This window comes from Pholis gunnellus (genome assembly GCF_910591455.1).
Source record: "Pholis gunnellus genome assembly, chromosome: 13".
In the NCBI taxonomy this organism is placed as follows: domain Eukaryota; kingdom Metazoa; phylum Chordata; class Actinopteri; order Perciformes; family Pholidae; genus Pholis; species Pholis gunnellus.
The window spans coordinates 2163101-2189353 of NC_136540.1; the positions used below are offsets into that span (position 1 = coordinate 2163101).

The 26253-nt window shown below is 43.3% G+C and overlaps 2 protein-coding genes across 3 annotated transcripts in view; one reads left to right on the plus strand and one right to left on the minus strand.

Moving 5' to 3' along the window:
• The window catches only part of tcf7 (transcription factor 7), a 59713-nt gene extending 38349 nt beyond the window's left edge, over positions 1-21364 (plus strand). The window contains exons 5-12 of one of the 2 annotated variants that reach the window (XM_079172017.1): positions 2292-2379; positions 7352-7471; positions 8321-8483; positions 9504-9611; positions 10551-10598; positions 14511-14559; positions 15727-15799; positions 19377-21364. In XM_079172017.1, coding sequence (XP_079028143.1) covers positions 2292-2379; positions 7352-7471; positions 8321-8483; positions 9504-9611; positions 10551-10598; positions 14511-14559; positions 15727-15799; positions 19377-19737 — 1010 coding nt within the window. In that variant the 3' untranslated portion in view covers positions 19738-21364. The remainder of the gene's footprint in view (positions 1-2291; positions 2380-7351; positions 7472-8320; positions 8484-9503; positions 9612-10550; positions 10599-14510; positions 14560-15726; positions 15800-19376) is intronic. The other variant, XM_079172016.1, reaches the window with a different exon arrangement.
• A 120-nt stretch (positions 21365-21484) lies between these two features.
• skp1 (S-phase kinase-associated protein 1) lies at positions 21485-25048 on the minus strand. Its single transcript, XM_079171296.1, has 6 exons — positions 24948-25048; positions 24260-24359; positions 23996-24069; positions 23519-23662; positions 22304-22444; positions 21485-22178 (listed from the first exon to the last, which is right to left on the minus strand). Exons 2-6 carry the CDS (start codon positions 24354-24356, stop codon positions 22143-22145), a joined length of 492 nt encoding a protein of 163 aa, XP_079027422.1. The 5' UTR covers positions 24357-24359; positions 24948-25048; the 3' UTR covers positions 21485-22142.
• Between the last annotated feature and the right edge of the window lie 1205 nt (positions 25049-26253).

The following is a 26253-nucleotide window of genomic DNA, read 5'->3' on the forward strand; positions in this document are numbered from 1 at the left end:
CACATTGTTACAAAATGTTCTACCGAGAGCTGACACGGTGTCCCGAACAAGGGACTCAACCCGACAAATGTAACTATTAAATGAGTGTAGCTTACGCTGTTTCTGACCGGTGACACTGAGCTGCACAAAAGATGATTCAGGATGAAACATTTCTAACCAAAAGACAAGAGCTGCGCTCTCGTGTATAGTGTGGTAAGTGTGGAGTGTGTGTTTGGTCAGTGTGAACACCGCCTGAGGGTGAACCCTGTGTTTACCATGAGTGGGATGGACCCTGATGGAGACCTCTACATGTTGGACCTTGTCCATGTGTCTCACTTTGACACATAACCTCTTTTTGAGTTTGAATCGTTTTTGGGCGATGTGGCCAAAATGTTTTATCCCGTTATTGGTCATTTCAAGTCTCGATAACGATATACATCCCAATGTGTCTGTGAGATATAACCACATGGTGAAGCATAGCTTTTTATACTTTTGTGTGAATTAAATACGTAATATTTTTCTCATTTAGTTCAGAACTAAAGTGACAAATGATCAGATTTTTGGAGACATATGAGTCCATTGAAAGACGATCATTTATATTATTGAATTATTGCCGAGCCCTGGTTTAAACACAAGTCAGCGCGTTAGGTCTCTTATAATATCTGGTCGGCAAACTGTTGCTGTTTTCGTTGGAGCCAAATTAGATTCATGCACGAGCAAAAACATTTAAAAAATATGTTTTGCATCAATTATCCTGCTACGTCCAAAATGATCTAAAGCTTCAACGTGTGTTTAGAGGACTGAAGACTTCATTTGTTCTCGCAAGCCGCGTTATTTAAATAGTAAATACATGCAACACAGGATAGATAGATGTGTGTGACGGCCGATGTGTTTTGATGACAGGACAGGTAGAGAAGAAGACGAGAATGAATGAAGGAGAGATCATAAACGTAGTGGGGGGGAGCAGGAGAAGTCTGGTGAAGAGGGAGAAGTACGAGAGGAGAGGTGAGGAGGAAGACAGAGAGGAGGAGGAGGAGTAACAAAGGATGAGGGAGGAAGGGCGTGGCAGGACAAGACTGGGGGGGAGGAAGGACCGGAGTGGTGAGACGGGTCGACTGACTCAGTCACATTCCTGTCGTCCAGATTTATGGTGGCTCGGGGTCCTGAAACAGGCCCGGAGCCGCGTCCAAATTACAGTCATCGAGAGCATTCCTCTGCTGCAAACACAGGTTAGCAGCCGGGCTGCGCTAAGTGCTAGGTGCTGCTTGTTGACAAATGACTTCCTTTGAAGGGCACAAAGAGAGAGACACACATTTAATATGTGAGGGGGGGCCACAGAGCCACGCTGTCTGCGTTTCTTTCCTTGGAAAACATGTCGGCTAAAAGTAGAAATTAAGAAACACGAGCTGGTTTGTTTGTGAGCATGTTTTGTCTGTCGGTCTACCAGGATATCTGTGTGTGTGTGTGTGTGTGTGTGTGTGTGTGTGTGTGTGTGTGTGTGTGTGTGTGTGTGTGTGTGTGTGTGTGTGTGCGTGTGCGTGTGTGTTTTAAAATGTGGGAACTTAAAGTGGCAATCGTTAGGATTTCTGTCCTGGTTGATTTAGAGTTTCTATTTGAGCACGACTCCATTGTTTTGAGTCTTTATGGGCTGCATTCATAAATAGTCGCTCCGAGCGCCGGAGCACGCTGTTACTAAAACTAGACTCCTTTGTTCCCTGTGTGCCGGACTATTTAATTAAATTAAATTAAATTCACGAACGCACCCATGTTTGATACGTGAGCTTCAAGTTTTCATAATTATGTGCCGAGTGTCATTGCTTTGTATGTATGCAATGGAGGAAATCTGTAATGCAGCATTTATTGGAGGTGGAGGGTCCCCCACACACACACAGTATATGTCACACTGACACATGCACACTCTCAGAGACACACTGTGACAGGATGGGAACAGAAGTGTGTGACCTGCGTTAAGAGCATCTTTGTGTTTTAATACCAGGTTCCCAGACTACTAATGGCGCTAATAGCCCATCAGACCCGGGGCCGGGGCCGGGGGGTCGCTGACCTAATGAGTGTGTGTGTGTGTGTGTGTTTAACAGACAAAAAGACAGAGACATGCCAGCATTTATTTAGTGTGTCTGTACTTATGACGTCTTTAGTGACTAAATGCAAGAGACAAACGGTGTTAATATGCGTGTGTGTGTGTGTGTGTGTGTGTGTGTGTGTGTGTGTGTGTGTGTGTGTGTGTGTGTGTGTGTGTGTGTGTGTGTGTGTGTGTGTGTGTGTGTGTGTGTGTGTGTGTGTGTGTCCTCCAGGCGTTCACAGGCACCAGTCCCAGGACCTCTCAGGGTACTACTCCCTCCCTCCAGGCGGCGTCGGCCAGATCCCTCCCTCCATGGGCTGGTGAGTCTCTCACACACACACACACACACACACACATCTGTACATACTCAGTCCTTTTGTGTACTTGTGATGACGTTGTTTGTCTGTCTCGCATGATGAGAGCGGAAACTCTTAGTCGATTAGTTGAAGGAAAAAGTAAACAGCAGTTCAATCAATAATGAAGATGATCGTTTGTTCCAGACCTACAAACCTTCTGCACCGTTAACCCTCAAACATTCATTTTTCACAAAAAACCTTCTGCTGATCTTCACAACTCACCTTTACCTTTCTAATCATCATCATCATCATCTCCCCAGCATTACGTATGCACACACACACACACACACACTCACTCTGACCCGGGTCAGTGTTACATACATCACTGTCTCACCTGGTGTCCGCGTGGCTAACCCAAGGCCCCCGTTGGCGTGGAAACCACCTCCTTTGATCCTCCGTGTTTAGGACGACCGACCTGCGGCCTTCGGTTTAAGACTAGACGGAATGTGCACGACTGCAACATTTGAGAACGAAATAGCTCTGAGTCACAAACTCTTAAGGAAAAGTTACGCAATATCACATCTGAATTATGCAACTCTCAGTGTTCCCTCGAGATGTGGTGCATTGTGGGAAAATGCTGGCAGGTCCAGGTAGATGAATGAAGCAGCAAAGACACAGAGAAAGATGAAGCTTCTGTCCACCACGTTGTGGTCCGAGCTCCTCGTGAGGGTGAAGCGGTGTAGAAGCTGCTCCGTCTATATTTCGTTCAGTTTCCATCTGTTCTGAGTCGATCGTGAGCGACGCCATGCTGTGTGATTGTGACTCTTCTAATGTCAGACGTCCATTGATTCATGGATCAACACAAATCCATGTATTGCAACCGACGGTATCTGTGCCTGCACTAAATCCCCGGCGGGAGCAGTTTAAGGCTTTACATCAAATGTCATGGAGATTTGGAACGGAAGCTTAAAACTTTGTTTGTGCCGTCTTTGTACACACACACATGTGTGTTTACGTTTCTGTAGGACGAGCTGTCCGTCTCCAGATATTTCTCAAATCTGTGAATTAAAGGCGTTTTATCTTTTTTTCTCTTCACTGTGGATTTTCAGAAATATTATTAATGGCTAATCTCCTTTAAACCAGATGATCTGCTTGTTTTGGCCCCTTGCAGTGTGTTGCTTTGTTGGCGGAGGAGCGGAGAGCATAGAGAGCGAGTTTTTAAATGTCAAATTGTTGTTTTTCTTTTGTTTTCACTATTAGCCTGGTCCCCCCCATGACCACTTCCACATGTCCCCCCCCACGGGCTGCTGGCCGGTCGGGGGGGTCAGGAATTACTTGAGATGAGTTTTGTTTTCGTTGTGAGGATGCAGCTCTGCAGCTGTGGTGGGAGCACGAGTCTCACCAACATGTTGCGTTATTAACTACAGTGTGAAACGAGAGTTATAAAGCCTCTTTAACTTCTAGCAAGCCTCTTCCTTAAAGGGACAGTGCATCCCACACATCTAAAATACATATGGTGCTATTTATCAATACGGGTTGTTTTGGTGTGAGTTGCCTAGTTATGGAGACATCGGTCCTAGAGATGTCGGCCTTCTCTCTGTGCCAAAGAAAAACAAGTCCCAATATATCAATGAGAGGGCAGATAGATATCTCCAAAATCAGGCAACTCACATCAAAACAATCTAGACTGATAAATAGCACGACAGCTGAGAGGAAGAATACGTGTCTTTGATCCCTTTTCAAGGAAGGGTGGCCCGTGAAGGTCTGACCTGAAGGGACGACGATGAGGAGGAAAGGACATAGTTTATATATGACGGTGCACACTTTCAGGCAATCTCCCCTGGAAGACGGTCATTGTGTTGCTCTCTTTGGTTCATAAGAAAAGTGACAGAAATAGCTGCGTAACAGAAGAAAAAGAGAGCTAGAGAGAGAACACAGCACCCGAGTATCAGACCGAGGTCTTTCTGAGACCTTTAGTGTCGGATCGAACAGTTCCTAGAAGCATAAAAAGATATTCCCCTTCTCCTTCTTTCTCTGACATTTCTAAACTCATAATCTTTGACCGAATCCATCAGTCTGTAATGACGTTGTTGTCACTTGTAGTGTAACGGAGAAAATGCACGAGGCGCCGCAGCGAGCAGCACAATGGAGCCTCGTTTTTTCATTTCATTCCCAGCATACCTCTGTCCAGCCATGCCTGTCACACGGGAGGCATGTTTCTGTTCCAGCGTCACCGTCACTCAGAGACTGTTGTGAAAAATGAACCAAACTGTTTTGACTTTTTTCTTTTTTTTATGGATTCTGAGAAGTGGTTGCGTGCAGCTTCCTGGTGGAATAAAAAGCAGACCGGTTAACTGCTTTTATCTGAGCATCACTTGACCCGTGCTGTAGACGGTTAAAACGGGATTAAAGCATGAAGGGTCCAGAGCCCAGAGGTCTCTGAGTTCTCTCCCCAGATGAAGGCCTCTGATGCCGGGCGTTAACTGTACGTGTAGCGCTATGTCCTGGAGCTAAAGGAGATACAGTGGAGAGGAAAAGAAGAAAAAGGAAAAAAAAGAGGATGAGACGAGGAAGTGTGTGTGGTGATGCTGACGATTGCAACGGTGATTTAAATTCTAGATGTGGATTGGGGTGCGTGCGTGTGCATACGTTGATGAGTGGGATGAGTCGGTGTGGTGGGGGGGGGGGGGGGGGGGGTCGTCCTGGCTCTGGGGAGGTAGAAGTGTGGTTTTCTACATATCAAAGGCTCTTGCTTACATCCCATCCCCACCCTCGACCTCCCGCGGTGTGTGTGAGAGTGTGTGTGTTTCTGTTCCCGGTAAGCCAAGTATTGACACGCAGCTGTCAACAGTGCTGATCCAGACGCTCCGGGGGGGGGGGGGTCACCGTGCATCACAAGATCTCCTACAATAGATGCCTCTATAGATGCAAATAGGAATTAAACCACAGGAGTTCAAGAATAATGAAAAATGAGATTGAAGTCTTTTTTTTTGCATCTTACAAAACATAAAGTAAAAGATACGTACACTCGTATATTAAAACGCAGCAGCATCTTTTATGCATTTAAAAAAGTGCACAGGAGAGTTGGACTGACCAAAGATCTCTCCTAAAACTCACAGCAAGACCAACTACTTCTATGAATTATGAATGATAAGAGATGGAGACAAAAAAAATAGGAAAGATTACTCATTCCAGCTGCCTAAGAATCCACATTAGAGCGGAGAGGAAATGAAATATGTGTAAGATGTTTTCAAAATGCAAATCAAAATGTTGAATTGTTTGAAAGTTCAGATTCCCCAAACAGTGCCTCTTTGTCACAGACTACATATAAATGCTGATTTTAAAATGAAAAAGGGCCACACATTCTCACAGGGGCCCCCCCAAACTCTTACCTGTGAAGCCCAAAGTCACCAACTGTTGCCGTCTCTTCCCCTCCGCTGTGCTTGTGGCAGGCAGAGCCAGCCGGTCTACCCGGGCCTGTCCCCCTGTGGATTCAGGCAGCCCTACTCGTCCAACCTCTCCAGCGCCGCCTCCTACTCCAGGTATCGTAGCCCTCCGCTGGCCGGGACCGAGCCAGCAAAAACAACAAGCTACGCTCTTGCATCATCGACTCCCGTTTATAGCACATTCAGGTTTTTTTTGTGGTTTTTTTTCATTCTCCGTGTGCAGCTTCTGTGTCGGCTTTCATTGGGCGGCTGCTGTTAAAAGTCCTGTTGGGAGCCGTGGCGTGCTGTAAACAGGACGAGTTCAGCGTTTTGCCAAAATAAGCCGAGTCAAGTAAAAAAAAACTGAGCCGAGCCAAGCTAGCCGCTGCTGCAGACACACACACACACACACACACACACACACACACACACTTGAGTACACCAGGGCTGCTTTTTCCTCGCTATTGCAGTTTTTGTGTGAGATCCTGTTGTGCCGTTTTTTTGTTCTTCAAGGACGTTCGCAGGAACAATAAAAATAAGAGCGTGACGTCTTGTGAGCCCCGCTGTGAGCTTGAGAGAGCTACAATGTCTTCCTCTGGTGTTTTGCTTTTTTTGTGCATTTGCTTTAGCCTCCTGAGAGTAAGTCGGTGCTTTCTGGCCCGCAGCGCTTTGCTTAGCTGGTCTCGTACACAAGGCCTCGGGTCACACAGCGACCGGAGGTCAACCAGCCTCTCATGTAGTTTGCTTTAGTCCTGTGTCGGGTCACATAGGTGGACATTTCCACAGCGATTGTCTGTTTGTTTTCTGAATCCCAACAATCTAAAAGCCAGATAATTGACCACATGATCTTCGATATCACACCTTTAACCTGTTGCTAAGAGGGGAAATGTTTCCTCTCTATTCACTATTTCCCGGCAATAAGCATTACTAACTTGCAAATCTCAATTCACACATTAATAGTTATGTTTTCCTGTTGCTAGTACCTGAATGTATCAAGTGCAGTGAAGCCAGCCTATGAGCTGTTACACTCTGCAGGTTAAACACAAACAAAAGGAATATATTTTGACCCGGACGCTCGCTCGATCAGCTGCCTGACGCTGCTTCTTTGACAGACGAGGTGCTGAAACAAACTTCCTACAATGACTAACCTTCTGTTAGGCTGAAACAAATAGACTTGGATGATATCTGACTGAGTTCAGGCGTTAAAACATGTGAAGGATTATCTCCCTCGTCTCCCAACCTCTGGCTCTGTGATGCTAGGACGCCCTCTGGTGGTGACAGCCGCTCACACATCTTTGCTGAAAGGAAGAAAAGAAGTAAATCACACATTTGAAGCACTGTGCTCAACATGAACACCGTCCTCCAGTGCTTAAGTCCTCCATTGAGACGCTTTTCATGCTTTCAGGCTCATTGCTCATCAAAAAGTGACGCTCTTGCTTTAATCGTCCGCTCTGGCCCCCCCCCCCCCCCCCGACTCTAAGAATTTCTCTGAACTCTTGTTTCTTTGTCTTTCTCTCGTCCTTCCGTCCCCGTCCCCCCGTCCGCCCACCTCTTTCTTCCACCTCCACCAGGTTCCCTCACTCTCTGATGCTGGGCCCGTCCGGCATGCACCCTACAGGGATCCCCCACCCAGCCATAGTGCCCCCTACAGGCAAACAGGAGCACGACCACTATGACAGGGGCATGTATGTGTAAGTATCGCCTGCACTTCATTTGGTTTTGGGGTGATTTTTCTCCCCCACCTCTCTGTCACACTCCTCATCCTATCCTCCTTTTCTAGCGTTTAGTTTCTTGTTGTACTAAATCATGCTCTGTTTGTATCACAACACTTCATTGTTCTTGCGGGGTTTCATTTGGTACTTTTTGAGGCAGTGTTTAATATATTTCATTTTTTACCTGACTGACTCAGGGGGGAATAAACAACTTCAGTTATTAGATATAAAAGGACAGTTATAGGGATTAATATCTTAACTTTAAAACATGAGGAACTCATCAGCTGTAGTGGACATGCATTTCCTCTTGAAGGAATCTTTTCACGTGTTGGGAAATATAAGGATTTGCTTTTGAAGAACGATAACACTCTGTTTATTAGATACTGTATGAAGCTACTAGCTTAGCTTAGCACAAAGACTGGAAACGGGGGGAAACTACTAGCCCGGCTCTGTCAAACGATAACAAAATCCACTTACCAGCATCTCTGAAGCTCACAGTTAACTCGTCATGTCTCGTCTCCTCGCTGCAGCTTCATATTTAATCTGCAGACATGACAGAGCCATCAATCTTCTAAACTAACCCTCTAAAGGAAAGGGAATGTGTGTTTCCCAAAATGTCAAACTTTTGCTTTTTGTATGTATGTTATGTTTCATGTAATCTATTGTATTTTAGCAACACCAAATCTAATACCTTGTATGCACAAAAAAAAAGAAACTGGCTCTGATTCTCTCTCCATCTTTGCTCAAATTCCTCCCTCCATCCTCACCTCCTTCCTCCCGCCACACTCCTCCTCTTCCTCCTCTTCCTCCTCCCCCCCCCCCCTTCAGGAAGCCGCATGTGGAAGCCAAGCGGGAGAAGGAGCCCAAGAAGCCGGTCATCAAGAAGCCCCTGAACGCCTTCATGCTCTACATGAAGGAGATGAGGGCGAAGGTCATCGCAGAGTGCACATTAAAGGAGAGCGCCGCCATCAACCAGATCCTGGGACGAAGGGTGAGGGATTCACACACACAAGTGAACGCAGACTAATCCTGTTTCCAGGTCAGTTTGTAATTTCACACATGAGGAACATGAGAGGCCTGAGGAAACGTGAAGTCTGTTCCCCTCATATACTGCTGGTACTGAGGTCAGAACAGCTCAGACTGGTGCTACTGAGGTCAGAACAGCTCAGACTGGTGCTACTGAGGTCCTGGAGAACGATAAGAGAGTGAAGTGTGTTATACTATGAGTACGGGTCAGAGGCAGACCGAGCTGTTTCGTACGTAGGAGCTGTGAGAGGAGCTTCTCAGCTTTTTCTACCAAACAAAGTCACAAAGATGGTGGCACCTAAACGATGGAATAAATTCATGTTTATCTCTATATTTATATATATATATCTGCACCACTACTTACTACTTACACCTACGACTAAAAACAACCTTTTTTATCTGACTTTTATGATTATTTTCTCCTGAACTGTATCATTTTATTTTATTGAATTTTGTTTAATGCATTTTATTATTTAATAAATGTATTATTGTTGTTATTATTATTTATTTATTAGTGTTTTTACTATTTCATCTTGTTCCTCTGGTTTTATGTTTTTCTTTTCTGTATAGTTGTATTAGTCTCTCATGTTCTAAAGCACTTTGTAACTATGCAAATTAATTTATTGTTATTATTGTTGTTTTTGTTATCATATTATCAACTTTCAATGTCAGAAAAAAAGTTACTTTTTACAGTGTGGAAAAAAGCTTCTATTCCTCTCAATGCTTTCTAGAATTTAAATATTAAAAAAGGAAAATATGATGAAGCCACGCCTTGTTTTTAGAATGATGACTTTTCAACACCAAAGACCGGTCAGTCCACACGATGGGTGATAACTGTATCAAACTAATAACTTTCCTTTCTTGGTTTTGTTTTGTTGTGTGTGTGTGTGTGTGTGTGTGTGTGTGTGTGTGTGTGTGTGTATGTGTGTGTGTCTGTGTGTGTGTGTGTGTGTGTGTGTGTGTGTGTGTGTGTGTGTGTCTCCAGTGGCATGCACTGACCCGGGAGGAACAGGCCAAGTACTACGAGTTGGCCAGGAAAGAGAGACAACTCCACATGCAGCTCTACCCGACCTGGTCTGCCAGAGACAACTACGTAAGCACTCCTCTTCTTAACCTTCATCTTCCTCCTCTTCCTCCATCCTCCATACAACCATTTCCTAAACTTAATTTTTAACAGCTGATCTGAAAAAGAAAAAGCCCCATGAAAGCAGGGGGATGTAAAGGTTGTAAGTGGAGGAGGCACTCTCACTTTGTGATGGAACGGGCATGACCTGCTGTAGTGGGAACCATCTCTGGAGGGAGGAGGTCATGTGGCTCAAACACACATGTAATAATGCTTTTAATGATCTAATGTGTTATTACATTCCTTTACAATTATTACTTTTTTATTTATTATACAAATGTAAAGATATTATATTATAGACATGATCAGTTATACTTTAACATTGTATTATACCAGAAAGTACATTTAAAAATACATTAATACACAAACTATCGTGTTTCTTCTATTATTGATTTTTAAAATTTGAATTTCATATGTATATATTTATTTATTAAAATAAATACCAATAAATTATCTTCAAGATAAGAGTAAGAAAGCAATGACAGGGTTTTAATCGTACATAAGATCGTAAAATAAAAGCAGTACATTTGATGCAAGCCACTTGACTTCTTTCTCTCTGGTTTGATTCCCTGTAATTAAAACCAACATGGAAACAATAAAAACAGAACAGGATCAATGCAATAAACCAGAACTTGTCGAACTGGGTTTGATCATATTTAATGTTCTCACAGATATTAATCAACTTAACTCCCTTTACTGGCTACTGTCTCAACAACCTGCATGTTCAGCTCAGTCAAAAGTCATAAAACATAACGACATAGCATGAAATGATTTAGTAGGTCTCCCAGAATACTAGAGGAAGTCAAACCTGTGTGGTGCATGTGTTGTGTAGTCTAATGTTTTGGGGATGTGCTGTATCTGGGCTGCTGTGTGCCTCTGATCTGTCAGTTTGCTGTTGAACTCTTGCAGGAGGCGGGCCTTAGCGGGGTCGCAGGGGAAAAGAGTAAAGCTGATTGGGTAGGGACACGTCTTACGGTGGATTTATGCCTCTGTGGTGGGAAAATATGTGAAGAGCTGCATGAAAGGGGTTGTGGGTATTCCTGTGCAAAGTTTGCATGCACCTTCTTCAAAAAAAAAAAGAAAATTCTAAAAAAATTCTTAATGACTCACACACGTCAGCCCTCACCAGCTGCAAAAGCAGATCTGATTGGACTACATTTCACCAAGTCTTGCACATTGCCATGGTTATGACTACTAGTCAGCTAAACTGAGTCGCACAGAGGTATAAATCAACCCGTTCTGCTCAACTAACAGAGCGCAGGGCCGCATGGCTGGCCTCGCTGCCTTAGATTAATCTTCACTTTAACAATACAGCACCTTCATTCTAGTTACTAGTAGAGCTAAACACACGTTACGGTTACACAGAGACACTGCACTTAGTAGTGATTTTTATCCTAAGTAGTCATCTTGTTTTTCTAATAACTATAGGTTTATGTAAACCCTGTAATATTTTCAGTGTGTCATAATCAGGTGAAGTAAAGGCTTTGGTTGTAACAGACGCTGCTTTTCAGTGACGTTTGGATACCTGTCAGAGTGGTGACCTGTCTACGCTTCTCTCTGCTGTCCTGTCTTTGTTTTCTCTCCACCTCACTGAGCTGAACTGTGTGTGGACGGGCGGGCATGGCACGCTTTGCTTGGGGCTGTGGTTTATAACACGTGCTGCTCCGCCTTGAACGAGCGCTCCGCGTCACAAACATGCACACTGATTCACTTCTGATGTCATTCTTCATTCGGTTTTTTGTCTCAATCCTGCCGGTTTCATCGAGCAGATATTTAAAAAATAAAAGTTCGAACTCTGTCCGTAGACGGTTATTTCTAAGCTCGCCGCTCAAAAGCATCCTCGTGATGTTGTGAACATGTTATAAACCAGAGCTCGAGTAAACTGTGGTCATAGGTGTAGGAGCTATTGCTGTACGCATGGAGCTTTGAGCTTTTTCTAAGCAGCTCAGCGAGGAGTAACACATTGGATGCTGTTGCACATGGACAAATGTCATGACGAAGTGATGTGCAAACATCGTCCATCCACACTGGTGCAATGCTCGAGTATTCAACCCGCACAAATAGAGTGGGAGTACAACAGACAACTATTGTAGTCGTTTGACTAATGCAGAGACAGGCGGCTGACTAGTTAGCTAGTTAGCTAGTTAGCTAGTTAGCTTGTCCTTCTCCGGAGCGGTGGGCATTGAGGTGGAGGGACCGTTAGACCGAGCGCTGACCACTAACCACCAGCCGGCTGTTCAGCTCACGCTCTGTAACCAGTGTAGCATTAAAGCACGGTGGAGTTAGCTGCTAGTTCCACCGTGCTATAATGCTACACTGGTTACAGAAAATAAGTCAAACCATGTGCTTTCCCACACTGTGACGGTGTCGTTACTGCAAAACCGCACCTTAGTGAGTCCGCCAAGTTTGTACGGAAGTTAGACCGCCACAACGGTCCCAATGGCAACGGCACACGCAGAAAATGGCCGCCGCTCTGACCACCCTGCTGCATTGATTTGAATGGGAATGTTCGTTCTACTCCTGTTCTATTTCTGTGACTCAACTATAGGGGCACTGGGCAGGTAACTCTACTCTGTATGTCACCAAGTGGAACCTTTTCAGAGGATGTTTTAGGAATCGTGTGATCATTCTGCAGCTGTGAGGAGGACTTATTGTTGCACCATAACATCACAACGTATGTAAATAAATCTAAAACATAAATGATTTATCCAAAATATTCCTCTCACGCACAGGGAGTCTGATCAGCAAACAAGTAATGATGAATTATGCATCCAAGCATTCAGGACGTCTTGGCTGCGCATTATGAGAAACACCCTTCACTCCCCATCACCCTCATCACAAAAACAAACATAAAGTCACCGGACCTACTCACAAAACAGGAAGTGAAGTTCCACATATCGCCCCCGCAGCTGTGGAGGGCTTCTCCTCCGAGTCCTTAAGAAACACACACACACACACACACGCGTACGTACGCCCACAGAGTCACAGCTTCAGAATGGTGCACTTGCAAGAGGAGTTGTTGTAACCACATAGACGATGCTGACAGCGAGCCGAGGAGGGGGGGGGCGCACAGACATCGAAGCGTAGGCGGTAAGATCTCTGAACCCACATCCTTCATCTCACCCAAACACAAGGCCTCGCTTCACCGTCACTGGATCTGCTTTAACAACTGTGATGTTTACCTCAACAGACACACATCACAGTCAACAATGAACAATGGCTTCAAATAGGAAAACAAGATTGTTGGATGCAAATCTTTTAAAATACTATATTTTTAAAGATTTATATATATTTATAAAATACTATATTTTTAAAGATTTAAGAGTTTTTTCCATCGATTACTGTTTGGCGACGCGTCAGTTTTTGCATGAATTAAATGTACAATGACATTAGTGATGGAGCGTATCTTCTTGTTTGGATTTCTTCATCTTTCTTGCTTTTTTTCTTGCTTTCGTAGAGCATTAAATATGGTTGCCTGACCTGGTTGCTGGTTGCTGCTTTTAACTTTGCACTCTATTTGAAATGGATTTACATGTAACATAAGGGATATTTTATGTGGTGCAGATTTCTGTTGATAAGAGAATAGAGCTTTGGGACTTAACTCCATCACAAGCACTCACTGTCAGTATCGCTCTCAGCGAGGGATTGCTGCCGAGGCCGGTGAACGAACATCTTCAGCTAACTGGAAAAGCAAAGATGAATCCAGACATTCTTTTCTGAGACATTTTCAGACAAAAATCATACACACTGAACAATATTATAAACAACAACACTTTTGTTTTTGCTCCTATTAGTAGAAGACGATCTAAGACTTTTTCTATGCACAGGGACAACTTCGTTCTCTCATATTTTGGTCCCAAATTTGTTAAAATCGGTCTGTGTTAGTGAGCACTTCTCCTTTTGTCAAGATAATCCATCCAGCTGACAGGTGTGGCATATCCAGATGCTGATCAAACCGCAGGATTACAGGATATGAGGTCACTCTAAAATGTGCAGTTTTATCACACAAAACAATGTCTCAGAGGTTTTTGAAGGAGTGTCGTTGGCATGCTGACTGCAGGAATGTCCACCAGAGTGTTCATGTCACGACACATTAGCCGTCTCCACCGTCGGTACCGAGACTTTGGCAGTACAGCCAGTCGGCCTGGCAGATCAGAACCGGGACCTCCACATCGCCCGGCCACCCGTCGCTTTGCACAAACTGTCAGAAACCGGACTGCAGTATGAGCAACTTTCTTCTCATTGGGCACAAACGTTTGATTTTGTTGGTCAAAGGTCACTGTGACCTCACAAAACACGTTTTTAGCCATAACTCAAGAATTCATTTGCTATTTTAGACAATCTCACACACATCTAATAGGATGTACTGATGAAGAGATGACATGTTGGACAGAATGGATGCAAGCTGCAACATGACTAGTTGGCGGAGGCGGTAAATTCTACTTTCAAGATAAAACTGCACATTTTCGAGTGACCTTTTATTGTGAGCGGCCCAAAGCACACCTGTGTAGCAATCGTGCCGTTTAATCAGCATCTGGATACGCCACATCTTGCAGGCGGACGGCTCTGTGTGGCTGCTCACTAACACGGATTTTAACAAAAAGAAGAAGCCTTAGATCTTTTATTTCAACTGGAGAAAAATGGGAGCAAAAACAAAAGCTAAAAAACATGTTTGTTCAGCATCGATATAAGAGAGCAGCTGCACTCTTGCACAAGGCCGATAACTAATCTGAGTAGAGACCAAAAGAGCTGGATTCATCAGCTTCAGTCAAAGGTCTGCTGATGGTGAATTTGATGCCTTGTAGTCATTTCAACAGCTGAGCCTGTCTCATTTAATTGGGGGGATTTCTTTTGTTTTTTCTCCCGCAGGGCAAAAAGAAGAGGAGAAAAAGGGAGAAGCTGCAGGACTCCAACACAGGTAAACACAAATATCTCACATCTCTGCTGTCGGGACAGATACCACGGTACCAATGCTTCAGTAGAGCAAAACAAACTCAATAATTGAGAGAATTCAGTTGAGCTTGAAGTTGCGTTGGCGCTCTGTAAAGCAACGTCTTGGTGTCTTTTGAGGCAGGATGTGTCTCTAACGTCAAACCACCCACCCACTCTGCTTTCCACCTAACCTGAATTATAAACCTTTTAATCCCCCGGTGTACGAAACGCTGTGTCCTGTTCTTAGCTGTCCGAGTTTAAACTGTCACCACATCACGATTTCCCTTTTCCCTCAATGTATGTAGGCAATCCAAAAATATTTTCCCATCTCTTAAGCAGTCAAAACACACACACACACACACACACACACACACACACACAGAAGTCCTCTACATGTCCCTCGCTGATCATTTTGTACCTGATAGTAGTAACTATCATCAGCAGCTAGCATCAAAACTGAGAACGTAAGAACGTGGAGCCGTTCTAAAGCTAAACTATGCGGATGTTAAATGTGAGAGACGGGTAGAACGATGCTGATGGATGTCAGTCAGCCGGTAGCAACTGATGGAGAAGCATGAATGATGTCATTTATCTGAACCCACGATTGACTGTGGCGCCTCTCCTGAACTAAATCCGTGCTCCATTTCAAAATGACAAATCTAGAAATCAAACCAGATTTTCAATTAATAAAATCTGATGGAGAAGTCGTAAAGTGTATTTCGGGATTTTAGGAGCGGCAGAAAGTGGAAAGCGATGAAAATCCTTTACTAACTGAGCGTCACGGTGCAGCTGCTCTCTCTCTCTCTCTCTCGCTCTCTCTCGCTCTCTCTCTCTGTACGTCTTAACAGCCTGTTTCCAGGATGTCTGACTTGTTTGTTGAACTAAGTTGTGTGTGTGTGTGTGTGTGTGTGTGTGTGTGTGTGTGGTTATTCTGGAGGTTGTCGATGTTTTGCTGTGCTGTAACCGGCTACTAACAGTTTGACTTGATGGCTTTCTCTAAACGACATGCTCTTGTGTCTCTTTATTTCTCTCCTCTTGGTGTCTTTATCTCCTCTCCTCCCTCTCTTAACCTTCTCCTCCTCCTCCTCCTCCTCCTCCCTCTACTCCTGCTCTCCCTCCCTCTTGTTATGTGCATGCTGTGCATTGTGCTCAGACCCGGGCTCTCCTAAGAAATGCCGGGCTCGCTTCGGCCTCAACCAACAAACGGACTGGTGCGGTCCCTGCAGGTGTGTACCAAACAACCCCCCCCCCCCACTCACCCCACCCACTCCATAGCACGGCACTGCTATCATCCAACAAACAGACCTCCTTCCTCCCATCAACCATCCGTCCATCACCTCCCTCTGATGGGGTCTTAGTTATTCAAACATGTCTTAAAGGCGGAGCTGCTGTGGAGATCAACTTCACTCGGTATTATCCTTTTAGTTTATACTAACATTCTATTTAATGCCAGAAAACAGCTCTACAACATCTGGTCGCATTTTCCAGTGCACAGTGCACAAGCCAGCGGGCTTTTCTGGCTCTTCTGACCCACAATCCTTTGCGGCAGCAGATATATGAGCAAGAGGGTCAAAGTTGAACGGTGCCATGCTATAAGGAAGTAGTATGTCCCAATGTGTTGCCTGCTGCCATTTAACAGCTTTGTAAGGGCATTTTTTTAATTAAGCGATTTGGAACGCAGCTCAGATGTTACTTAAGTTACCAAGCTCCACCCACTGGCGATTAACTCAACCAATGAGATTAAGTCTGCCTCGAAACAAGCTCCGCCTTCAAAGAATGTTTGAAAATCAGGCCTGACCTCTGCATGCTGTCTGTCACTAACTAGCTGCTCTACAGACCGCAGCATCATGACCATGGATCTGTAGTCGTTAGTAAAGCGTGGTCCCAGTTAAAAAAAAGCATCAAAACATCTGAAAAAAAAACCCCCACTTGTGCAGCATAATCATATAAGTCACTAATACCGGGTCAGTAATATTCCTTTGACTGTAGGTGAGGCATCACAGGGGAAGAAAAACACTTTTTACATCTTTTTCCTCCCGTTTCCTTATTTAGCGTCTTACTCTGATGTCTCGCCGTAAAGGTCAGAGGTGGTTTAGGCTTTGCACTAGTGTTATGAAGCGTCATACAAGCTCTAAAGGTAATGTGGTTAAAGGGGAATACCACTCTGGTTCTCAAAAAAACACATACATACACATCAGTGGAGCGATTTCAGGGAGAAAACATTTATTTCTCAGCTTTCTTTTTAGTCTTCTTGATGACAGACTTTAACTTCTAGCACGTACGAACGTTTGTTAATTCACATGAGTTTGTGCCGTAAATTGCCGAAAAGTCAGACGTCGTCAAACAAGGTTAGAGTTTGGCCGGGACTAAAATAGCAATCCTTTATTCTTTACACCAGCAATTAATACCAGTTTGCAACACCTGTGTTGTAAAAGTTCAAACGCTAAATATTTCAACTCTTAAATTCTCTGAAGACCCACACAGGTGTTTCCAGTTACTCTGGCTGATTAGACTCCGCTCAGGACGGAGCTTCCTGTTGGCTCTGTTGCACCTGTTGAGGCGGGACAAGCCACACAATCACTCTCATTGGTCGGTGAAGATTTGCGACCCGACAAATTCCCATCAAAGCTGCGGCCCACGTCGGACCTGAGCAGAGAGAATGACTGAAAACACCTGTGTGGGTGTTCAGAATCATTGTGAGTCAGCAGGCTGAATCCATTAGATCGTGTTTCTCTCTTTTGGTGTAATTATGAACTGAAGCTTGGAGGTTTCCCACTGTGAGCACCTGAGCCAGCTGGAATAATATTTTGAACACTCACAGAGTTGTAAAATCATATTTAATCATCTGCCAGAGCTGCTCATCCAGACGTACTGAAGGGTTATTGACTAGGACAGCTTCAGCATTGATCTCAGTTGCTTTTGCTCAAGATTGCAACAACCTGAGTTTCTCTGTAATAAGGCAGAAACATGGCAGTAGTAGCACATTAATCAGAAATAAGCCCATCACCTCGTCTGGTTTACAGTAGACAGTCTTCGCTGCAGGAGTCGGGAATCTGTGTGGTTGTGCAGAAAAGCTTCTACCACCACAGCACTGTAGCAAACCCTGCCGTCTTCCCCACCGTCGCGTCATGGAAATCTAAGAGTGTGTGTTTTCGGTTTGAGAGAACAAAGGGGGGTGAATGTGGTTAGAGCAAATCCTTATCACCACAGCTCAACACACACACACACACACGCGCGCGCGCTCCCTGCAGCTTTGCATTTTGACGGCGTTCTCATGCCCATCTGCTTTCAACTTTCTCCATTCATGCGATGTGGTAACAGGCGCCGTTTGATGGTGAACTCTGACATTTAGAAATCACTTTCTATTGCACTCTTCCCCCTCCTCTCCCTCTCCCTCTCTCTAAATATGGCCTAGCGCCTTTCCTTGCGGTTAAAACCTGGTGACTCATATCATATTCTGGTAATGATCATGGGATCCTGTGAGCTGCTTTGATGCTGCGCTCAGAGCTACACAAGTCTGCTTTTAGGTTTAACACCTCGCAAAGCTCAGCACATCGCTGCTGTTCGCCTGTTAGACACATGCAATATGTTTCGGTGCAGGCGGTTCATTGTTTAACACTAACAGACCTGAACTGAAACGGAAGTAATATCGTAACTTTATTCTTAATGTGAGTGGTATTCCCTGCTCCAAATAATACATTATTAATCATTTATCTTGGCATGAAGACTGGAAACGTTGGCACAGTTAGTCCAAAGTTCAAAAATACGAAAAAAAAATTATAAATTAATAAAAATGTATCTCAACCAAACTCAAGGAAGTCACAATGTTGTTCGCCAAGAACTATTTCCTGCCAGGCGGCAACCTCCGGGTCTGAAAAGTGAAGCCGATACTACATGTCTTAAAGCTGCATTCTCTCTAATGTCCACCGGGGGGCGACTCCTCTGGTTGTATAGAAGTCTATGAGAAAATGACTCTACTTCTCTCTTGATTTATTACCTCAGTAAACATTGTAAACATGAGTTTATGGTCTCAATCTCTAGTTTCAAGTCTTCTTCAATACAGCATGATGTTCATTTAGTAAATGATGGTCCATTTAGAGTCAAACAGACCATAAAGCAGGGGATGCTTTAGGGCGGGGCTACACGGTGATTGACACTGGTTGCAAAAAAGCCAAGATGGCGACGGCCAAAACGCCAAACTTGAGGCTTCAGAGCGTCGGCCCACAAACCCACGCGTAACGTTCCGACGTCCACTTGTTGCACACAGTCTATGTTTTCAGCAAATTAAGGTGTTGATGGCTGTAAATTTCAACTTAACTAGCTGTTTCTCCCTGCTTCCTGTCTTTATGCTAAGCTAAGCTAAGCGCCTCCTGGTTCCAGTTCCATAACACAAATCTAGCCTCAGAGACATGAGACTGGTTTCAATTTTCTCCTCTGATTCAAGAAAGCAAATGAGCAAAGTTCACAAAATGTTGAAACTTTCATTTAATCTTTAATATTTTTCCTTTTAGATTGACATTAATCAAACAATTATGTTTTATTTTATTTTTCCTTATAAAAGAAAGAAGTTGAGGAATCTTTTGTATCTAGAAGATAATTAGTCATAAATGATATCTGTGATGTTTAGTTTTAACTCTCCATTCACTCGTTCATAGACTGAACTAATACCTGTCTGTTGTTCATTATGACCTCACGTCACCTGTTCGTTGACGTCAGTGTGTGAATGATCGCATCTTCATGAAAGCCTGCTGACGTTTACCATCCACACTCTATTCACAGATAACTCTCTCTGACTGTCCCTAGGAGGAAAAAGAAGTGCATTCGCTACCTTCAAGGAGGAGGCTGCCCCAGCCCAACTTCTTCAGATTTAAGTGCTATAGACTCTCCGCCCTCCCCGACCCGCCACCACCGTCTGTACCAACACCGGCTCGCCCTCTCCCCGGGCTGCTCCCCGCCGCCCACCTCCCCGTCCGCCCACCTCCCCTTGTCGCCGCCGACACACGCGCGCTCGTCGCACAATACGCGCCCGCCCCTGCTGCTCCGTCAGCCCGCGACCAAACGCACCCACGCGCTGACCGGCAAGCAGACGCACTGCTCCGCGGCGGCGCTGTCGGCCGCCAAGGCCGCAGGACTTTCTCTCAAAGTGCTAACAGAGTCTCAGTGATCCTGGACCCCCGTTCACCTCAGCTTCCTCCAGAGCCGTGAAGATCATCTTCCTCACCTGCCTTCATGCTCATGTGGTTCCCTTTTTCTTTTGATTAAAAGCCAAAATTAAATAGTGACTGAGGGGGTCATCATCCTCGCCTGATGGAGTCCCCGTTCAGAGGCTGGATCCTCCACAATCTGCGTTTTTAGACAGAAGGCAAATCCTCAAATCCTCCTTCGTGTGGTCAATTATTTAACCAAGCATTCAGGTAATCTGTCTGGAAATGTCTGGCAGATCTGTGGCTCTCCAATCACCGGTAAATTGTTACCAGCTGGGACACGTTTAACCTAATCATACTGTAAATTTGTGACTTCCTGGTCATGAACTTAAATGTGTTAGAAGTTGGAGGAGGAACACTCGAGTGTCTGAGAGTCTGTGAGGCTGAACTGTGTCACGTGTCCGGTGGTCCGCTCAATGAGCCACACGGGTGGGAGGATCCAGCTTCTGACTTTGGTGAAAATTAAAGAATAATCTGTGCTTCTTTGGCTCCATCTGCTGCAGTTCAACTCAAATGACGCGGTTAGTTTTGCCTCTTGAGAATCACTTTGACAAATAAAAACTCCCACCCTGTGCTCTTTTTATTTTTGTTTCTTCAAAGCCGGCCCTCCATGACAATCACAAACACAAAGGGTCGTAAATGAGCTCTTCGTTAAACACAGACTCTTCTTCAGTGTCGTGACATTTTACACTCTTATCCTGATTTCGGGGAACTTTCCACTGTCGCTCAGACCAAACCAGACTAACAAGCAGCCATTCCGACCAACAGAACCTCAGAGGACAGACACACTCACTTTTTTTAGCTGCCATTTTGTTTAACAGTTCGACTTCAGTTACATTCCATTTCCAAAACCTTTTTATAACAAAGACAGAGAAAACAGTTCTCATTCATGACAAAAGTATCCCCAACAGCGAGTTACATTACTTCTTTTAGGCACTATATCATGTTACATTTTTTGTTACGTTTTCTCCTAATTTCTGTACGAACCTCGTGATTTTTAAGGTCAGGTGTTTAGCTGAAGGGGAACAATCAGAGAAAGGATTTTTATGTTTTTTTCTTTGAACATTTTTGCAGCTCCGTAAACTAATCTGAGACCAAATGGGTACTATTATATTGCATTGTGTTGTAAAGTTTTATAAATGTTGGAATTCCCTATTATAATTAAACTTTTATATGTTTTTATGTAAAAAAATAAAAAATGAAATAACTAAAAAAAAAAAGATTATTTTAGTTGCTACCATTTCTTAAAGCAATACATGTTGTGCAGAATTTAACTTTGTTTGGGTCAAGTGTTACAGCAGCAGCGTTCAAATATCTCGTGTTCTCAACCCGTGCATGTTACAACTTCAATGTTACAAACTGATTTTGACTAAAAAGGCTTTAATTTCCTGTTCAGCTTGCAGCTCCACACTCAGCATACGTGTACAGCAGACCTGTTCCTCCAGCAGAGAGCTCTTGTGCTAGAAATAGCTTGTTTTATTTTGACGTCTGTAGTGGGATCACCTCGGAGATTTCATTTGTATTTTTTACGCCTCTGATGTATTACATGTTTTTTGTTCGATGTATTAAAGTGTTTTTAATATCTTTTCCATGTGTGCTGTGGTTTCAAACAAGAACACTGCAAGAAACATGTCAGTGAGACAAATTACTGTTAAAACTTTAATTCATGCTCCTCACTACCTTCAACACAATAACCACAGACACCAGCCTTTTTATACGTTTTATTTAATCCTTCAATAAATGTTTGATCATCCCAAAAATCCAGCATCAGAGCTTTATCTGAGAAAAAGTTTCCAATTCAAAACAACATGAATTAGGAATGAGTTACTCGACGCCGTGTGACAACACACAAGTACTTCGAGTCCAAAGGACGTCACGCAAAGAACACATCTTTCCACCTCAAACTTGGGAGTTCCCATTAAAACGGCGGACCCTCTGTGAACGTGGCTTTACAGAGCAAAAATAAGATATTCACCCTTTCATTTCCATTGTCAAAAAAGCCATTTTATTTCATCAATTTAAACCTAAAAGAAAAACAAACATGTCCAGTAAAAAAAGACAACCATAGCGATTAATAATGGGGAGAACGTCTTCTAATCTGGTACCAAAGCCATGAAACCGAGACTATTTATCTTAAGTGGATACACAATATGTGCTCGTATGGAAACAAAAAAGCTTCTGTTTAAATAATGACAATACACAGGCAGGTTAAAATGGTCATGCTATGGGTGTAGAGAAATAAGGGGACAGGGGGCTGGCTCTAGATATACTAAATGTAAATATTGACAAGTATGAACAACACCAGTGCAACCAGTTAGCAGGGACAGTTCCTATTCAGTGTGGTAGTGTTGGCAGGATCTCCCCTTCACTTCTCTTCACACCACTGGTTCTCTTTGCGTACCTGAGGACGAGAGGAGGAACAACACACCGTGTGGAGGGTCAGCGGTCAGAGCTGTGATCTCTTGTACAGAATCAAATAGATTTAAATTATCTTCATGTCTTTTAAGAGACGGGCGGAGTAAATACCTGGGCTTCCTCCTCCTCTGTGAAATCATTTTTGATGTTGAAAGTCTTCCTGATCTCCTCCGGGGTTTTGCCTTTAATCATGTTGGCCACCGTCTTGCAGGTGACATCTAACAGACCTTTGATGTCCAAATAGTTGGCGGCCTGAAAACAGAAAAACAACAGTGCCGTGAGGAAGATTCCCTTGGACAAGGAAAACAAACACTTAAGGACACTAACAGCCACCAAGGCTGTTCTGTTTTAGATGACAGAAGACAGCCCTGAATTAAAACAGGAGGCGGCTGCGTGTTTGAGGGCCTCACGTTTCAGGTACCGGTGCAACGATTATCTAGAACCCCATTTAAACCCGACATGAACATGCAACCTGAATGAGGCAACAAACACATTGATGCAAGGTGTAAAAATCATCGTCATCGATCGGTCAAACCACAGCCGGAGTGGCCAGAAGAATGTATCCAGAAAGATCCGCACCATATATTAACACAAAGTGTACGTTAATCGAGTTGTAGTTTCATGAATCTGAAGGCTTCATAAGAAGCCAGAATACAGCGGTTTACATCACTGAGAGACAGGATTTCACAACTCTATAGAAACATAGATAAGAAAAACATTCTTAATAGTAGTGTGATATTTATTTAAACAATATCTGAGCCCTACTGCTGAGTGAGCTGTCAGCTTACACACTAAGCTGAGGTCACTGAGGTAAACTCTCACCCTGTACTAACAGTTTAACCTCACATACACCGTTGGGTGACAAAGCCTTGTGTTCATGTTTTCGTGGCCCGTGAGGAGCTACTCCGTCCCCCCCTTCCCTCAGCATCAACTAGCTTTGTGCATGTAAACACGGGGGGAGGGGAGGTAATCAACTCAAGTGACGAACACACAGACTTGTGTTTCACTTCTTGGAAGCCCACAGCTTCTCCAGCAGCTATTTCCCAACCCCTCCCAGGCCCCGCTTCGGTTACATTTAACTTGTTCTGCTTCGGCTTCAACACGCTGCCTAGAAAACAAACATTTAAGCCCAAAGATCACTCCCTTGTGGTTTTACACCGTAAAACAGTCTTTTCCAATCTTCACAGCAGCAAACCACCATTCCTCCAGCTGTTACCAAGCTACTTTTGTATCTCCGTCAACCCAAATGGAAAACACTCAGTTTGGTTGTAGAGGTTAGTGTGAACCTCCAGGGATTGAATGTAGGTTAATGTAAACCGTATTTACCAGAATGAGTTCAAACAAGGTGCCTTGGTCCACTTTGAGGAACTCCTGGTCCCATACGGGAATGTCATCCGTCCTCTTCTCCTTGTTCTCATCGTCCTCAGGAGGAGGGGGGTCATCTTTGTGATGAGTGCACCACTGAATAACCTGAGGGCCACACACACAGGTACCACTTTAAAAAAACATGCTTGTGCATTACAGTAGTCACAAGCTTGTGTAGGGAATTAATCAGAGCTTAATTATCAAGCAACGGTTCCAGTTCTCATAACTGAGCTATGACTGAAAACCTTGTTGTAAATAATTGCCGATCTAAATCACAAGCATGAACTTGAAGAGGCAAAAAGAAAGCAGGCGTTCACAGCCTTCTGCTCCCGCACACGTGGTTAGAAAAGAAAACTTTCACACGGGCAAAGGGGAACATGTTTGATAGCCAAGTTTGAGTGAACGCGGTGCTATGTTGTGTGTTTTAGTTAGCGTTACCTTCTTGAGGATGGCAGCGTTTACATTAGGGAGGGGAACTGGGTCATCGTCTCCTTCATCATCCATTCCCAAATCTGTCACAGAATCAATGAATGTTATACATATGTCTGGAATACATCAACCAAAATGTACATTTATCTAATGTAAATACAGCCCCTTATATTGTGCAAAGGAGAAAAATAGATCACACAAAGTCTGCCATGAAGGGAGACTATGGACGGATGGTTTGTGATTAAAGATGATGATATAAATATATATATACACCTTCTAACATGGTCTTGATGGTGACAGACTGTTTGGCTATCTCAACGTCCACCTCGAAGATTTCTCCATCGGAGCTCTGTAGTTTTATTGTGGGCATTATCTGTAGAGAGGAAACATAAGATGATAAAAACACATGAACGAGGCGCAGTTACATAAACACACACTACATGTGATTAACCAACGAAGTAAACTGCTTACACTAATTCAATGCTAACGCTGCAGCTAGCTAATGCTGCAACCGCCAAGCTAACAGCGACATATCTAGCTAGCCACCTGTTAGCACAGGCTAAACGACGGGAATGCTAAACAAATAGCTAATGCTGAGATTGCTATTGCATTTATAATTAACAAAGGGGATGTTCGTTAATGCATAAAACACCAGGCCTGAATGTTAAACTAGCTCCATTACCGTTACACACCTTGTATGTATGTTTTTTTTAAATCAAAACAATCGTTTAAGCTAACCAGGCAGCTAGCATTACCGTGCACTATGCTAGCATCTTAGCTTGACGTTACGCTAGCATCTTAGCTTGACGTTACGCTAGCTAGCGCCTCGCGCTGACGGAGAGGCCTCTTAGCATTCAAACAAAGATGTAAACAAAACGTAAACACTGAGATTTGACCCGAATTTCCAAATGACGATATTTAAAAAAAGAAGGGACACATTTAGATTCACGAAGAGACTTACCGTAAATGTTTTAAACTCAGATCCAGAGGTGAGATTCCTCTGTAGTCAAGAGAAAGAGCCTGACAGACGATAGCGACCGGAAGTCTCTGGATCAACCTGGTGAGAAAGGGGTGTGGCCTCATGAAGGCTGCTTTTCCTGTTTATCTAACCTTTTTTATTTATTAATTTACTTTTTATTGACTTTATTTATTGTTTTTTACACCAACACATTATCTTTATCGATGATGATTGATTTATACTGTATGTAATGTTGCAACACAACAATTATTCTGTCTCTATATTGTTTTACTTATTTTATATTCTTTACTGTTTTATTACTTATTTATAATTTTTTGATTTTTTTTGATTTTGTTTGTTTGTTTACTGTGTCTCTTGTTTGCACTATCCACTATGCAGCTGTAATCCTGCAAATTTCCCCACTGCGGGACTAATAAAGGATTATTTTATCTTATCTTTCATTTAGATATTTTTTTAGATGTATTTTTATGAAAGGGTGCTTTAAAACTCATCTATTTAATATATCTGCTTTTAACCTATGAAGTTAGTTATGTTTGTGTTTGTGCTGTTCCTTACTGTTATGTCATCTATCTTGTTTATATTGTAATTGCTTCTATTGTTTCTGTTTTTATCATGTAAAGTGTTTTTGAGTACCTTTTAAAGCGCTATACAAATAAAATGTATTATTATTATTATTATTATTATTATTATATTATTATGCGTTATTCTATAATGTAGTAAAAGGTGGATTAGGTGTCTCTCTAAACTACCACTAGGTGGCGCTGTCTCCTTATTACAGACCCTTTCGAGCTGATTGCATGTTGCTTTCGAGTGATCCTGGAAAGCTGTAATTTCCTAACTTTTGGTACATAAATACCGCTTGATCTGTTTCTAAATGTTGCACTTAATTATTCCACGAAATCAATTTGATTATAAGTTGAAAAAACAAACAGGAAACTGCATATACACAGACATTAACACAGACATGTAGAAGCAAAGGAGCCATTAAGGACAATGTAGGGTAAATAAACTGTTTAAAAATCTGTTTATTTTACATACTGATGGGTAGCTTGTGAATTTCCCCTTGAGGTTCAGTGAATAAGTTATTGATTAAATAGAGTAAGTAGAGTAGAAATTGCCTCTGAAAAGTGTTAGAAGTAGAGAGTTAGAAGCAGAGAGTAACATAGACATTTGTATGTACATGAAATGTATTAGTTATATGCTATAGTTATGTGTCAGCTTTGTTGCTCTTGTTTTTAGCTATATGTCCAAGTCTATCTTTCCTGTTCTTGAACTGTGTGCAAATACC

Coding starts and splice junctions, on each gene's coding strand:
- skp1 (XM_079171296.1), bottom strand. CDS start 24,356: ATGCCCACAATAAAACTACAGAGCTCCGATGGAGAAATCTTCGAGGTG. Junction 23,663..23,995: donor ACGCTGCCATCCTCAAGAAG/GTAACGCTAACT, acceptor TGTGGCCCTCAG/GTTATTCAGTGGTGCACTCA. Junction 22,179..22,303: donor CAGAGGAGGAGGAAGCCCAG/GTATTTACTCCG, acceptor TCTCGTCCTCAG/GTACGCAAAGAGAACCAGTG.